The sequence below is a fragment of the Peromyscus californicus genome, unplaced genomic scaffold (genome assembly GCF_007827085.1).
Source record: "Peromyscus californicus insignis strain IS unplaced genomic scaffold, ASM782708v3 Scaffold_16__1_contigs__length_79575227, whole genome shotgun sequence".
Taxonomy (NCBI): Eukaryota; Metazoa; Chordata; class Mammalia; order Rodentia; family Cricetidae; genus Peromyscus; species Peromyscus californicus.
The window spans coordinates 26,093,864-26,109,691 of record NW_026294458.1 but is presented as its reverse complement, the minus strand read 5'-3'; the positions used below and the strand labels follow the sequence as shown (position 1 = coordinate 26,109,691).

The following is a 15,828-nucleotide window of genomic DNA, read 5'->3' as shown; positions in this document are numbered from 1 at the left end:
AAATGGAAACTTAAGGGAAGCACAAAGACAAGGTACAGCCGTCATCATCTTAGGGGTAAATCTCAGTTACCAGTGTAAGAACATTGAGACGGTTGTGTTCCATATACAGACTGTCAAACTTCTCATGACATCAAAAGACATTCAAATCTTCATCGATGGCATGAACGCTGCTCTGTCTGAATGGACCAAGGAGCTGAATCCTAGCCCATGCCCCTTGTGCTACTGTATTCACACATTTAGAAAAATGTGAAACGTACTTAGTTCAGGCATGAAGAAAAATACCTAAAAGGTATTATACAAATAGATACACTAAGGTAGTCTTTGGCAGGACACTAGAATGTGCGAAGAAGAACAAAAGAGAAATGTTTCCACTGGCTTAGAGAGAAAGTATTATAAATACAACATATTCTCGCACTGTCATTCAGTTATTTTGACCCCTCTGGGGAGGTGAATGGAGAGTGGAGAAGTGTTCGTGTATCTGTTGTCGAGGACGAGGGATGGCAAATTGACCCTGCAGAAGTCAGCATGTCACTGCGGTGGACGGGGCAGGAAATGTGCTGACCCACCATCAAGGATGAATAATCATGAACTCGGGGACTCTGGCTCTAGGTCTCTACCTGCTGCTGCTTCTGGCTCGCAGCAGCTCACCAGCTGCTGTATCTGCTCTGGCCTAGCTTGGTCAGCAGAGCACCCCGCTGCCCACACAATGCTTCTGTCAGAGCCTCTGGCTACAGAGACCCCTCCTGACACTGGTGGGTGGGGAAGGAACAGCCATCGCCTTACAGGGGCCCTTCCTTCCCTTCCCCTTGACTTTGAATTGAAGAATGGGCAATCTACTTACATGCGCTCCTCGTTCCTTTCCTTTCTTTCCTTCTCCTTTATTCACTCACTCCTTCCTTCTTACTTTGCCTTCTTCCTCCCCTTTTCTTTCTTCTTTTGCTTATTTTTAGGCCCGTGCAAACCGGGCCACAATAAAGCCCCATCTTCAAGGTTCTAGCTATACAGGTTGTAATGACATGCTTCCTGAACCTAACAGATGGAGTCCGCCTGGGCAGGAAGGCCGTAGTTCTTATTGCAAAAGACATACAACTTCCCCACTTGAAGTTCATAACTGGGCTTAGGTCTAAGACACAGAGTTGTGGATTGCCTAGTTTTCTACAACATCAATAGCTCCTTTCACTTCAAAGCCTAATGACCTCTCATTGGTCTTTAGTAAGTACACAACCTCTCAACTTTATTATTGTGGGGAAGCAATCCAAAACCAAGGTGAAGGCATATACTGTGTATACATGTTGCTAAATGCAAAACTGGTACTTATGCGTGATGCTGTGTAGAGGGCAGTATGGGACCACTGGGAAGATGGCCACCACTGGTTATAGCACGGTGTACTTCATAATTGAGGATGATGTCCCCCAAATCATGAAAGTCTTTATGATATGAAATATTTGATCAATCCCCTGATCCTCAGTTTAAAAACTGGTACTCTCCAAGATTCTTGATATTTCTTAATTTTACCGTGTTAAGTCCTTTCAGGGATCATTGGGATGTGGCATTTCCCTTTCACTAGTTCTGCAAGTATCTCCACTATCTCTGACTCATCCCTTGCTCTGCCTCTCTGCTGTGAGTATTCTCTCCTCAATGTTTCCTTCCCAGACTTAGGGCAGTGTTTTATATGTTACTCGAACTGTATAGGCAGCATGCTTTTCTTATTGTCTGTGGGATGGGAAGGAAATATATCTTAATGTGATGTGTAATTGTTCATTTTTTCTAAATAATCTTGTTGTTGCATTTTCTACTTTTTGATCTCCAAACTTTTTTGTTAAGTGTATGATGTTTTTCTACTTGAGCAGGTCCCCTTAAATTTGTCAGAATTATTAGAATCTTAGATTTATCATTGCAGCTGGGGTTTGCCTATACCTTTGGATTTCCTTATATCAGGGAGGAATGAGGTAACTACATTTCTTAACTCACAGCTCCCTAAGTGTCTGGTGAGTATTGATGTCTCCAGTTGGAGCACAGAATATTTTCATTTAGTCTCCAGAGACAAGCAAACAGGGTATGAGTTTTTACCTTCACCCTGATGTATCATTTGATCTGTATCTCATCAAACTACCACAGACTAAAGCCAGGGGGAGTTAGTTAAGAACAGGAGCGTTAAGGTCACGTTTAGGGTAGTTTGTGCTTGTTGTTTTTCAAAAGTGGTGTGAGATCTTCAGCAGTTTTCAAAAAGCTTTAATACTATCTTTGAAGAGAACTCTCACTTAAATTGATTTTTCTTCCCAGAATCTTTTTTTCTTGAAGGCTCATCTAAATTGAATACAACAAGATGAAGACATCTTTCCTAGCTATGGTTTTTTTTTTTTCCAATTGAGCACATATAGAGGGGGGAAAAGCTTTTAGTTGTTTGTTATTTTAAAGTAAAAATAAAACTTTTAGAGTGTTTTCTATTTAATATAAGTGAATTTTGTAGCTAAGAAGGCTAACCATTTACCTTACTTCTTTTGATAAATGAAGAGTCCGTGTTCCATATACTATCATCTTTCTATGATCCCCTTCAGCAAACTCTGCCTCTCAGGGACATTTGAATCTGGAATTATGGCTCCCTGATTGACAAGACTGTGGAGTTAGAGACCTGACTGAACATGCTGCCAGTGATCAAGACTCCACAGTGGGAGTCTCTTAACATCTTCACCTTTGAAAAAACTGATTCTTTCTCAGCCATCTTTAGGGTCTTCCCTGCTCTTCAGAAATGTGCCCTTTCTCAGTCTTCTGCCTCTGCAGCCAATGGTGCATCAGAAAAGTAAAGTCCGTGCTGTCATAGGGAAACCATCCTGCAGCCTCCTCCCCTTCAGGTTTTATATTGCACTTTAATCATTCAGTCTACCCTTCTTCTGTGCTAGTAAAATCATTTTACTTTTTCCAGCCTCTTCTTTTCCTAGGACTTCATCCACTCTCATGGAGTATTTCTTTTCTCAGTAACTCTCTTACTGGCATATTCTAACAACCATCCATTTCCTGGCCCTTAAATCATCTCAGCTTCTTAAAGAGGCCACCACAAAAGAAATATATGTCCTTTGAACATCCTGAAGAGTCAACAACCAAGAAAAAAAATGAAACTAAGAAACACAGATGGAAAACTGGGCAGTTTTCCAAAATAAGAGAGTACAGAGAAGAGTTCTCCCCCTTTGTAAATCTTGTTGTTCACAGAGACCGAGAGCATCCATTCTGGTTTCAGTCGGAATATTCTTATTTTTGGCTGGGTTTACTTTTAAGGAATGAAGGTTGGTTTTCAAGTCAATGTGAGGGAGCCCTGCAACTTACACCAAGTCAGGCTGTGTTTTGGCATACTTACTGAAAAGAACTAGGCTGGCATTGGTGACGCCCAGCTTGTTGGCAGCCACGCAGGTATAGTTGCCATAGTGCTCCTCAGTGACATTGGTCACCGTCAGGGAGGACTGGCCCTCCGTGCTTTTAATCTCAAGGCCATTTGCACTGTTTATCCTAAGAGCAATAAATAGAAGAGTTAAAAGGGATAGGGATGAAGGGTGTAGCTTAGTGGTTTCTTCTTCTTTACTCTGGAGTTTTTTAAAAAGAGGAGAGAGAGTAGAGGCTTTTATCTTTCCTCAGTTACTCATTATAATCACATAATTTCTATTATTAGAATTGATATCCATCCATAGAGAAGGCATAGCAATGGCTGAGTTCCATTAAAATTAAGTTTCTGCTACAATCAAGAAAGATATATAGGTGGAAATTATCAACTGGACCATATTTCTCACTATTTAAATTTATCTGAGTGCTTTTAGGTTTAGCCTAAGGGCTATAATCCCCAAGTGATGTAATAAAGGAGTTATTGAAAAGGAATTATTTCCAACAATTATTATTGTGAGCAAAAATGACAGATGACTGAGGTCTTGCCATTAGGCTCTGGGAGACTTTGAGATCATGATTTGGAACTTGGGGTACAGAGGGTTTGGTACATACCTGGTGTCATCTCGGTACCACTCAAAGTCAGGTGCAGGCACTGCCGAGGCCTCACATTTGAGGGAAGCTTGTCGTCCTGTGGTGGCTTCATTGCTCTTGGACTCCGTGATAGTGGGTGGATCTGCAGTAAGGGCAGATAGAGGGGTTTATTATGTGAGAGGCAGAGGATGCTGCAGTGGGAGAATCTTTAAGAAGAACGGGTATACAGGTTGACATGAGAGCTGGAGGAGGCTCTGGAATTGCTACCCGGGGTAGAGTTAGAAGAGGTATCTGGTTGGAGAAAGACAGGAAAGCAATTATATGAAAGCATCGTTGACATGCCTCATGATCAATTAAATGGGACTCGTCACCAGCAAGCTAAAGTAAAGTGATAAATGACTGATGGAAAGGAGCGTCGGCTTATAAAATGAAACACTTTATATAATAGCATTTTATAGAAATGAAACCTCCTCCTCAATCATTCCAATTGCTGTTTATATTATTTGTGATTTTTTTTCAGGAAGTGGTGAAACCAAAGGATATGTTTTTAAGATTTATTTTTTTTAATTATGTGTATATATGCATGTCTGTGTGTGGGTATGTATATATGAATTGAGTGCTGGAACCGATAGAGGGTACTGGATATTCTGAAGTGGAGTTATAGGTAGCTGTGAGCCATCTGACATGGATGCTTGGAAACTGAGCCCAGGGCCTCTCCAAGAGCAGTGCATTTACTTAGTCACTGGGAAAACATATCATTTGGCCATTTTCTTTTTCTCATTGCTATTATTACTATAGGTAGAGATGGCTTTGAGGAGTCTGATGAAGATAAGAAGGTTAAAACACTCTTAACCAAATACTTTGCCATATGTTTTCAAAGCACTCCAGAAACTAAAAACCAAGAAAGCTACCCTGGGTCACTATTTGATCTTTGTCCCTGTGTATTCCCTTCTGTTATTATGTATGACCCAAGCAAACTTGGCCTTTATATATGAGTTGCAATATGATGTGCCGCATAGTGCACAGAAGACCTGCTTGACATCAGTCCTTCACTCACTCACAAGATATGGACTTGTATTTTTTTTTTTTTTTTGCCTTTGACTGGGACTAACAAAACTATAATTGACTTGAGATGAAGTAAAAAAAAAAAAAAAAACAAAAAAAAAAAAACAACCTTATCTGATAGTCTAATTTGCCGTGGTTCTCTAAATAGTCCTACTACACGGAGACAAGACAAGATGGGAGATATGACTTCCTGGGTCCAGTGATGTGTTTTGTCTGTGTAAATCTTGAGAAAAAAGATTTTTTTCCAGGTCAGGAAGGTTAGGTCAGCCAGTAAAGCTCTTACCTACCCTTTAAACATAAGCACCTGAGTTTGATTCCAAGCGCCTGGGTAAAAATGCACACCTAGCATGAGCTCATGATACAGCCCCACTAATGAGTTCTAAGGCCTATTAGAGGAATCTGATGACATTCTGGAGATGACATTTGAAGTTGTCCTTAGGCCCCCATGTACATATGCACCTGCACCCTCACGTAAGTGTGCATGCACACACACATAAACATACACACACACATATATACACATACATACACACACACACACACACACACACACACACACACACACACACACACACCCCACAGATAACAGAAAGAGAGACACAGAGACAGAAATATAGAGAGAGACACACAAAAAGAGAATTTTTCAAGCCAAAGTTTATTCTCCAGGAAACGGTTACTTAGCTGTGTGCATGGAGAAAAACGAGCCCAATCACCAATCAATCTGCTCGGCTTTGATGGAGGCAAAAGTTAATTAATAAAACAAACTTTGTCCTACATGACTCATTTGAATATCTGGGCTATATTAGTTCTGATTTTCTTGTACAGTTTTGGGAATCATTTTTAAAGTTCTCTGTCTACAGAAACGCTGAGCCTGAGTTAGAATCATGTACAAAAACATCAGGCCAGTGTGCAGTTTCCTCCCATCTCATTTTACCTTCAGTTCGGATTGTTTTTTTTTATTTTGAGCTTTCAGAGAGAAAGGAGTAAGGGAACATTTGGATAATGCTGTCAAACTGTATGCAAACTACAGGTCAGGACATTGTTGTTGGTGGTGCTGTTTTGCTTTAGACTTAGCTACTCAGGTTGGAGAGATGACTCAGCTGCTCTTCCAGAGTTCCTGAGTTCAATTCCCAGCATCCACATGGAGGCTCACAGCCATCTGTCATGAGATCTGGTGCCTTCTTCTGGTCTGCAGGTATACATGCAGGCAGAATACCATATACATAATAAATAAACAAATCTAAAAAAAAAGACTTAGCTACTCATTTTCTTATAGGCACAAAATGCTAAGATGATATATTGAAAAAACTAAACAGAAGAATAACCACAAAACCCTGAACTGAAAGTAGGGGTCCTGGGACATAGTTTTAGTGTGGTTGTGTGGAGCTCTCATTACACTCTACCACCCGGGTCATGGATCATCACTTATATTACTTATACTTTAAAAGTGCTTAGCAATTCTTCCAGCCCATTCTTCAAAACTGGATTGTCTTAGCAGTCAGGAGTAAAAAGTCTAAAGCCTGAGTTTTGAGCCTAGCCTTAGCCAGAACTGTGCTTTGTAGAACCATCCAGGTGAGTTTAAGCCCTCCACCCCCTCCTTTGTCTTTTCAAAGAAGGAGACAACTTAAAATGATCAGCAAGTTTCCATTAAAAAGGCTTTCTATGATTGACTACATAGAAACCCATCAGTTCAAAGGATAATGCAGGAATTGGATGTATGTGTGCTGATGGTAGATCTAACGGCAGAGGCATGGTGTTGTGGGATATTTGTACACTGTGTGAAGGTGTATTGCTGTGGTTGGTGTAATAAAAAGCTGAATGGCCAATAGGTAGGCAAGAGGTATAGGCGGGACTTCTGGGCAGAGAGAGGAAGTAGGAGGAGGAATCTAGGTAATCGAGGGAGATGCCAGGAGACACAGAGAGGAAACTGGAGGTTCAAGATGGAAGTAGGTAATAACATGTGATAGAATGTAGGCTAATATAAATGAGTTAATTTAAGTTATAAGAGCTAGTCGAGGACAGGTCTAAGCCTAAGCCAAGGCTGAGCTTTCATAATTAATAAGAGGTCCCCATGTCATTATTTGGGAGCTGGCTGGCAGGACAGAAAAAGATTCATTACAGGGTGGAATATAAAATAGAGGAGGTTATAAGCTTAGATTTAAATTCGATACACTTTAGCTCAAATTGAGGGTCGGCCCCTCAGTGTTCTCCCTTATGAGAGAGTTTAGTGCTTTGTCCAGAGTCACACCGCTTCAATTTCCTCATCAATAAGGCGCCGAACTAGCAGCAGGGGAGGTCCATTTGGGAGCTGATGAAGGGATTTAGAAATACTCTGCATTGAGTTTATGACAAAAGTATGTGAAGAAGAGAACAGATTTGGAATATACAGGGCCCCAGAAATGATCACCTAGAAAGGGGCTAGATGTAAAGAACAAGGGAGGAAGGGATAGAAGGAAAACACCCAGGGTTTTTTGTTTGTTTGTTTGTTTTTGTGATAAAGAGATGTCATCCATCAAAATAAGGTACACAAATAGTGGGAGAAGATGGCTCAGTGAGTTGACTTTGACGCAAATGTATGAGGATCCGAGATCAGATCCATTTGTAAAGTTGAGCATGTTGGTGCATGTCCAGAATGCCAGAATTGGGTGGGGGCAGATAGATAGATCACTGGCCAGTCAGCCCAGCCAATTCATGGACTCCATGTTCAGTGAGAAACCCTGTCTCAAAAAACAGACAAACAAATCAAAACAGAAGAATAAAAAACAAGAACAAAAACAAAATAAAAACCCAAAACTCAATAAGGTACAGAATCATAGAGGAAGACATCTAAAGTTGATCTCTGTCCCTCACACATATGCACACATGTGCACCTATATACACACATGTGGAGACATGCACACATACGAGCACGTGCATGTACATGCATCACACACACAGAATAAATGAAGAAGGTAGAGATGACCAGCAGTGAAATAACTAATTGTGCATCCTCACTTATTTTCACCATTTTTATGTTCTTCAGATACCCATGACTTCCCAGTTTGTAGCACAATGGTCAACAGATGTCGGTGGGAAAGACAATTTTGAGTCTGATTCTGCAGTTTGTTTAATTACTCAATATTGGAAAATGAATCTTAAGAAATGTTTGTTTCTATAGCTACATGCACATAATTGGCAAATCCTTAGTGAAGACAGAGGCTTCTTTACTCTGCCATTTACACAGACAAGGAAAAAAACCACACCTTCATATCCTACCACCAGCACCCACACCAGCACCCACACCAGCACTCACATCAGCACCACCAGCATCCCCAGCACCACTGGCACCAGCATCTGCACCAGCACCAGCTTACTGGACACACTCAGAGCTGTAGTGTTTTAACATGATATTACTATGGTGCATTCCTTCAAATCCCTCTGCCATTGCACCAGAATCACAGGTCCCAGATGGATAGTTTTGCAGAGTATTCCTTGCTCTGACTGTTTAAGTCCATGTAGTTACTTAATGTATCTATTAATTGGTGCCTATTACTTGGGGGATAATGTTTGTTTGTTGACTTGTTTTTCTGATTAAAAAAAAATTGGAAACACACTGGTCCTGTTTGTTTCATTTTTTCTCTTTGTCCCTTTTGTTTTTTTGTCTGTCTTTGTTTTGGAGACAGTGTCTTACTTTGTTGCTTATACTCTCCTTGGATATGGACCCTTCTGTTTTAAGAGAATAGCTGGGATCATAGGCCTGTGACACTATAGCCAGCTAGTCCTCTTTGTCCTGTTGGAATTTAGCTTTTGGACAGGGAGCTGGGGGCTTCTGTCTCTCAAAGCTAGATCTGGAATCTCTCCTTCCTGTTCTCATATAGGTAGACAACCCAGCCCAGGGCACCTGGTGTGTGTGTGTGTGTGTGTGTGTGTGTGTGTGTGTGTGTGTGTGTGTGTGTATGTGTCTAGTTGAATATGCTAAGATACTACTTCTATTTTTGACCTCTAACATGCAAGCATTTGTATCTTTCATGTTCATCCTTATTTCTGCATTTGTGTGACACAGGAGCAGGTAAGCAACAAACTGTTCATTTACCCATCAGAGGCCTTAGCAAGGGGAAAAGCTGACTAGAAACTAGGGTTAAGTGCATTATTCAGAAAAGAGTGACTCTGGTCAATCACCAAGCCCAACCAATTGCTTCCTTCTTTTAAAACCCAGCAAGTTGGGCCGGGCGGTGGTGGCGAACGCCTTTAATCCCAGCACTCGGGAGGCAGAGGCAGGCGGATCTCTGTGAGTTCGAGGCCAGCCTGGTCTCCAAAGCGAGTTCCAGGAAAGGCGCAAAGCTACACAAAGAGACCCTGTCTCGAAAAACAAAACAAAACAAAACAAAACAAAACAAAAAAACAACCCAGCAAGTTCCCTTTTCCAAAGTCAATTCATAGCTACTGATAAGGAGTACAAAAGCAGGTCTTCTTCCATGGCCCATGGGAATGGACATTTCAAAGTTCATTTGGAATTAATTCTGTGTAGGTGAGACTAAGAAATATTATAATGAATTATATTGTAGTCTGCCTAATATAGTAAAAATAATAGGTGTCCTTGCTCAAAAGATGGTTATAACAAAAATGTGGTTCTTACAAATGCTGCACAGAGAGATTCATTGTCTCTCTTCATGTGATGTTGGAGGAGCTTACTGTTGTCAAATGACTCCTCCAGTTTTTATTACTTCAAAATTCCAGGTCCTGGAAACAGTAATCAGCGCTTTCAGATTCTTACATCACTGATAACAGTATTCTTTCCATCCGAATGGTAATACAAGGATAATAGTGGCTTAGGCAAAAAACTCTCATTCATTTATCTTTCTAATATTGGGGGGAAATGCATAAAACCATAAACTTTAAATAAAGGGTATAATTTACAAGTACTATATGCATCTGTGAGTATTGTTTTAGATGTTAGACACCCTTATTCATCCAAATGAAGGCCCTAAGAGTTGGGCATTAGTTAGAAAACAAGAAAGCAGATTTATAGAGGGTTAGTAACTTGTTCAAATTCATATGACCAGTATTTGCTGAAGTATGGATGCAGATCCAGGTCAACCATTTCTGAACATCTCTGATCTACTTTATTTGTTTGAATAAGTTCTTTCATTTTATTTTTAGATTTATGTATTTTATGTGCATGAACATTTTGCTCACATATTATGTCTGTGCACCACTCACATGCCTGGTGCCCTGGGAGGTCAGAAGAGAGCATCAGATCCACTGTAACTGGACTTAGAGGTGGTAGTAAGCTTTCCTGGCCCTGTGAGTACTGGGAACCAAACCCAGGTTCTCTGCAAGAACAATAAGTACTCTTAACCACTGAGCCATCTCTCCAGTACCAGGAATAGACTCTTACTAAAGAAAAAATATTATTTAAGTGAGCTTGAAAAGCAAATGTTGCAGATTTCTATTTTCAGAGTGCTGAAAAAAATGTCACGACATAGAAATAAACAACATAGTTGCTTTATTTCTACATTAGGAGTCAGAAGACGTAGGTTTGATTTCCTCCTGTGTCTCCACTGTTACCATAGACACCTCTTTCCTTAGTCCCTTGCCTATGAATGCAGATGATGACAACTTCCTATATTGTACACAGATGTAAAGCAAATATATAAAATCATATGTAAAGAGCACGTTTAACATCCAAAGTGGTTATATTAATTATCACTATTACTCTCTTGTGTGTGGATGGAAAGTTACTGCGTTAGATCTAGGAGTCTTAAGTCTGTCATTCACAAGTTTTTTGACTTTGTGTCAGAGAATGCTTATATTCCATGTCTATAAGAGAGAACATGAAACAGGAGAGTTGAGGGGTAGGGAGGTGATGGAGGGGCTGGGAGAGGAGAATAACTATGATTAAGTATATTCCATGAAATTCTTGAAAAATAAGTGAAAATGTTATTTGGAAAAAGTAAGATCAGCACAGATCCTGGATAGGTGTTGACACGAATAACTAGAGAAGATCTCATTCTACAATTTCCTCATCAGGTCACTTTTGCATCTGAGTACTGCAGAGTATAGTGAAAATACACATTTAGGTGCTAGAGAGATTGCTCAGTGGTTACATATGCTTGCTGCTCTTCTGGAGAATCCAAGTTTGGCTTTCAGTAGCCACCTGGAAACTTATAATTGTCTGTAACTCCAGAACCTGGGGATCCCATGCCTTCCTTTGGCCTTTGTAGGTACCCATACACATGTGTATACCCAACAGGTGTCTTCAATCCTGTTTGCCTAACTTCCTTCAGTTTTCTCTAAATCAACACATATCATGTATAAGAGCTGTGGAAATATCCATGTCTCATGTCCCCTACTATTTGTCTAGGGTGAGACAGTTAGTTTTACATGCAGAGTTGGGTGAAAGGCAGATGAAGAAGAAAGAGACATTGCAAAAGGTGACAATGTGAGCCACTCAGAAGGAACTATGGGCAGAAGGTGGGAACATTAGCTTATCAATAGGGGAGAGGAAAGAATGAGATCTAGAAGCAGCCTTCCAACAGCCTGCATTTACTGAACATTTACTATATGACAGATACTATCCTAGGGACTTGTAAATGCATAATGGAAGCTGCAACAGAGACCGTGTACCTAGAACCTGTAGAGAAAAGATAGTATGTCTCTGGTTGATAGCTGAAAGAAATCTGTGGCTACATAAGACACAGAAAGTCAAAAGGCTCGTCCACTGCATAAATTCCACCAAGTTTATATAATGACAAAGATTTTTGAGCCCATGATTTAGCTTTCTATAGGTGCCAGGACCTCCTACCACTTAGAAAATGGATTTTGCATGTAAAATGGCTATGTGCAACGATACAGACCTACCACAGAGGCAGGTTATCTAAGAGAAATAAAAAGGAGAGGCTACAGAATCTGCTGTGAGCTCAACGGGTGAAACTGTTATGTTTCCCCTCCTTACTGTGCTAGCCTTTATGTGTCCTGCAACAACATCTGCTGGTAACCGAGTAAATGAATCAATGAGTGGCAATGGGAAAGTTATCAGTGCTAAGATGGCTTTTTTTTAGTGGTATCCAGGGTATGTTCATTATGATAATCTCTCCCACCAGTAGTTTTCTTAGCCATCCTGATTGCCTGACCTAATCCTGAAGCCTCTGGTTTGGAACGGAAGAGACCTCAGGTTAAAGAAAAGAAGGAAGGTTCAGGTGAAGTGACAAAACGCTCCTGGATATTTCTCTATCGAAATATCCAGAAGATACAAACACAGTTCTTTAATTCAATCCCTGAAACCTCATCTATTTACACAATGCAACTATGTTTGGGTACCATGGCTTATTTGAACAGGATTTCTGGTGTGGTGACTGATTTCATATAAATGTCCTTTATAAAGTTTGGATGAAAAAGGTGATCACAGAGGAATTTGAAATTAGAATTTTTTCCCCTGATTTGTAGCCAGCATCATTTATTTCTGGAGTTTGGAAAAATATTATGAGAGAGTTTTCTATCTATACCTTCAGTTAACACTTGCTGGATAGTTTTACAGGGCCAGGCACATTCTTGTTCCTCTTGGTTGGAGCACATCGGGTGTTTAATTGAACTCAACGTGTCCATGTAATCTGTTCCAAGTTACTTTTTGAGAATCTGTAGGCTCTGTCCATATTCAGTGATTCACTCATCACTGGCAAAAGTTCATATTTTCATAAAATTTTTCTTGAAAATGATCAGTATTTTTCCCATTCTAAATTACACTTTGGGGACAGTGAAGAGGGAGCAATGTCAGACTAATTGCTTCAATAATAACAGGACCCAGGCGGCTGGCTTTGATCTTGGAAACCATCTACAATCCAGACCACTTTGATGTTTCATACAATGGAAGCATAAATATTTTCTATTTACTACATGATTGGACTTTCAGAAACCTAATTAAGTTGAAGGTCAATTAAGAGAAAATGAAATCTTGACTCCAAAAGTCAGAGAAGAGGCGGCGGATGATAGCATGGCTATGTGCGCATAAAGGAAGTTAACTAACCTAATTATAAACTTATATAAACACCCAGAGAAATTGCCTTTCATGTGAAAAAAGGACCTAAAGCATTTTATAACATTGAGATCATTAATGTGTCTTTGAAACACACCCAGTACTGCAAAAGAATAGTAATACTGGCATTTCAAAACTCTATTACTAAAAAATTGGAGACAGCCAGGGATAAAAGCACTTCACAGCTCATCAAATGCAGCCCCTTGCTCTTCAAAATGAGACCATAAATGTGTAGTTCAGTGCTGTGTCTATTGGTTTCCCCTAGGTACACTTCGAAGTCTTCACTGCCCATTTCAGAAAGCTGAAAGGCTGGCTGGACTGGGCCCTGGGGACCAGGGCATTCCAGCACAGGCTGAACCACCTTAAGCAAGATTTCTGAACTCTCTAAAGCTCAGTTCCAAATATCCACAGCAAGACTATAGATGCTTATCTCCTTGGATTACCCTGAGATTAAATAACATGCTTAAATCCCTAAACGGAAGCCGTGTGGAGCATTAGAGATAATTGGAATGCCTCCTCCTCCTCTTCTTCCTTGAAAAGTTTGGGCTTTAGAATTAAACAGACCTGAGGCTGAATCCCTTTGCTTTTTGTGTCGCTTTGGGTAGGTGATTTCCTGAACTCAGGCTTTGGTTTCTTTTTTCTTCTTGGGTTTTCAAGACAGGGTTTCTCTGTATCTGTGGCTTTCCTGGAACTTGCTCTGTAGACCAGGTTGGCCTCAAACTCAGAGATCTACCTGCCTCTGCCTGCTGAGTGCTGGGATTAAAGGTGAGCGCCACCACCACCCGGCCTCAGGCTTTGGTTTCTTAAGCTTTAAAGTGGAGTTGGTTCTGTGTGCTTTGTCAGGGTTGTTAGAAGACTAGAGAGCATTTGTACTGGCTCTGGCACAGAGGCAACAGCATGAAAGACTTAACATGAAAAAATGTAATTCATTGTAGATTAAAATACACTTCAGAAGTGGGATAAAGAACTTACGTATGCATGCATTGGTGCATGTGTGTGTGTGTGTGTGTGTGTGTGTGTGTGTGTGTGTGTGTGTGTGTGTGTGTTTGTGTGCATAGATGGATATATGTGTGTATAAAGGGTATGAATGTGGTGATACACATAACACATATTCACATACACAAACAATAGATAGATACAGATATATAGATAGAAAAATAGAGAGAGAAAAAGGAAGGCATGTCAAGATACCGCTCTGTCCTGTCATTAGCCACAGTTATGTGGTTAGAAACTTGAATTTGAATGCTATAGAAGGACACTGCTAATTGAGTAAGATAAACAAAGTTTCAATTCCTTTGCTGGGTGACACACATCTTATAGATCCCCTCTTACTCCCTCCTTCCACTTTGAACTACATCTAAGGAGCCTTTCATCTGACAAGTTCAAAGTACGCCCACTTACCTATGCATCTTAGTGAAATCTTCATTTCTAATGCCCAGGCTTTAGGAGAAATAGATAACCAAAATTAACTTATCAGGCATCCCTTTTGGCCATCAGGGACACACAGTATCTGACCAAATGAGCTTGAATTTGTTCCCAAGGCCAATTAGTTAAATAGCAGAGGATAAAATATAATCTTGAGGCTATTCTCTTCTGACAAACAATGCATGAAGATAAAAATTCCAGCTAAAGTAGATAGGGATTGCTGCCTTTCCCAAAGTAATATGACCTTGGTGTCCACAGGCTCTACGACAGTGACTACCAGTAATTCAAGTGGTGTCTGATGATGTTTTCTTAATTTCACAGTCTGAATAAAAGACAGAGACTATTGTGAAATGTATCACCGGTTATATTTAGAATCAGAAAAGTTGATTTATCAAATTCAAAGGCCAAGTCTCGCCCTTGGAAGTGTCCGGTATATAAATGTGCATCCCTGACCAGAAGAACACCTGCTTGAAATGCTATGAGCTTTCGATAATGGAATCTGTGGATCTCCCTGGAAGTGGAGGTGTGCCCTGGGCCTGGAACACCTGCTGCTTTTGTACTCACAGTTCACAGTGACCTTGACTTGTTTGACATCCGCAGAGGAGACCTCGTTGGCAGCCTTGCACTCGTATTTGCCTGACTGTTCCCTAGTGATGCCTAGGATCTCCAGATATTCTTCTTCTCCTTCAAATTCCCTTCCTGAAAAAAACAGACAATTAAATGATTGTTTTTTATAAATCTAAAATGTGCTACAGATTGCTTCTCCCCATCCTCCTTTCTTTAAAGCAATAAATCAGCACGGTTTTTCATTAATTTGACAACATGCTTTGTCTGAGGTCAAATTCTACAGACACAGGCCCCAAGATAAAGTTTGTTCTGAACGTGATTAAGTGGGAAGTGTTTTGAGGGAAAACAGAGGATCTGGGAAATGGGAGCTGGAAGAGAATGAAGCCAAACAAGGTCATGATGTCAGGTTAAATCCCTAGAAACCGAAAACCCCTGACTCTGTCCTTTGGGGACTCTGGGGACCACACATGTCCCTTTTCAATGTTGTCCTGAAAACAAAAGACAAGAGGCCAGAGTGCTCAAACATTCATATCTGTCTGTCACTGATCAAGTATTTGGAACAAGGTAGGGGCAGGAGACAGCATGAAGCACCAGAAATATGCACTGTTATCATCCTTACACTACTAGGCATGCTCTTACACCAAAGTAGCTATTAGAAAATGACTAGCTTGTGACAAATGCCAGTCTTCTGATGTATGTGGATCTTGCTTTCAACAAAAATCATACGCCAGGACTGGAAAGATGGTTCAGTAGTAGAGAGAGCTTGCTGGTCTTCCATAGCCCTCAAGTTCAATTAC

At 40.5% G+C, this 15,828-nt stretch overlaps 1 protein-coding gene across 3 annotated transcripts in view; it reads right to left on the bottom strand.

Annotated features, from left to right (window-relative positions):
• Lsamp (limbic system associated membrane protein) overlaps positions 1 to 15,828 on the bottom strand; it is a 620,698-nt gene that overhangs the window by 35,225 nt on the left and 569,645 nt on the right. For all 3 annotated transcript variants that reach the window (XM_052740699.1, XM_052740700.1, XM_052740701.1), the window contains exons 4-6: positions 15,029 to 15,163; positions 3,985 to 4,105; positions 3,353 to 3,501 (exon numbers count right to left, since the gene is read on the bottom strand). In XM_052740699.1, coding sequence (XP_052596659.1) covers positions 3,353 to 3,501; positions 3,985 to 4,105; positions 15,029 to 15,163 — 405 coding nt within the window. The remainder of the gene's footprint in view (positions 1 to 3,352; positions 3,502 to 3,984; positions 4,106 to 15,028; positions 15,164 to 15,828) is intronic.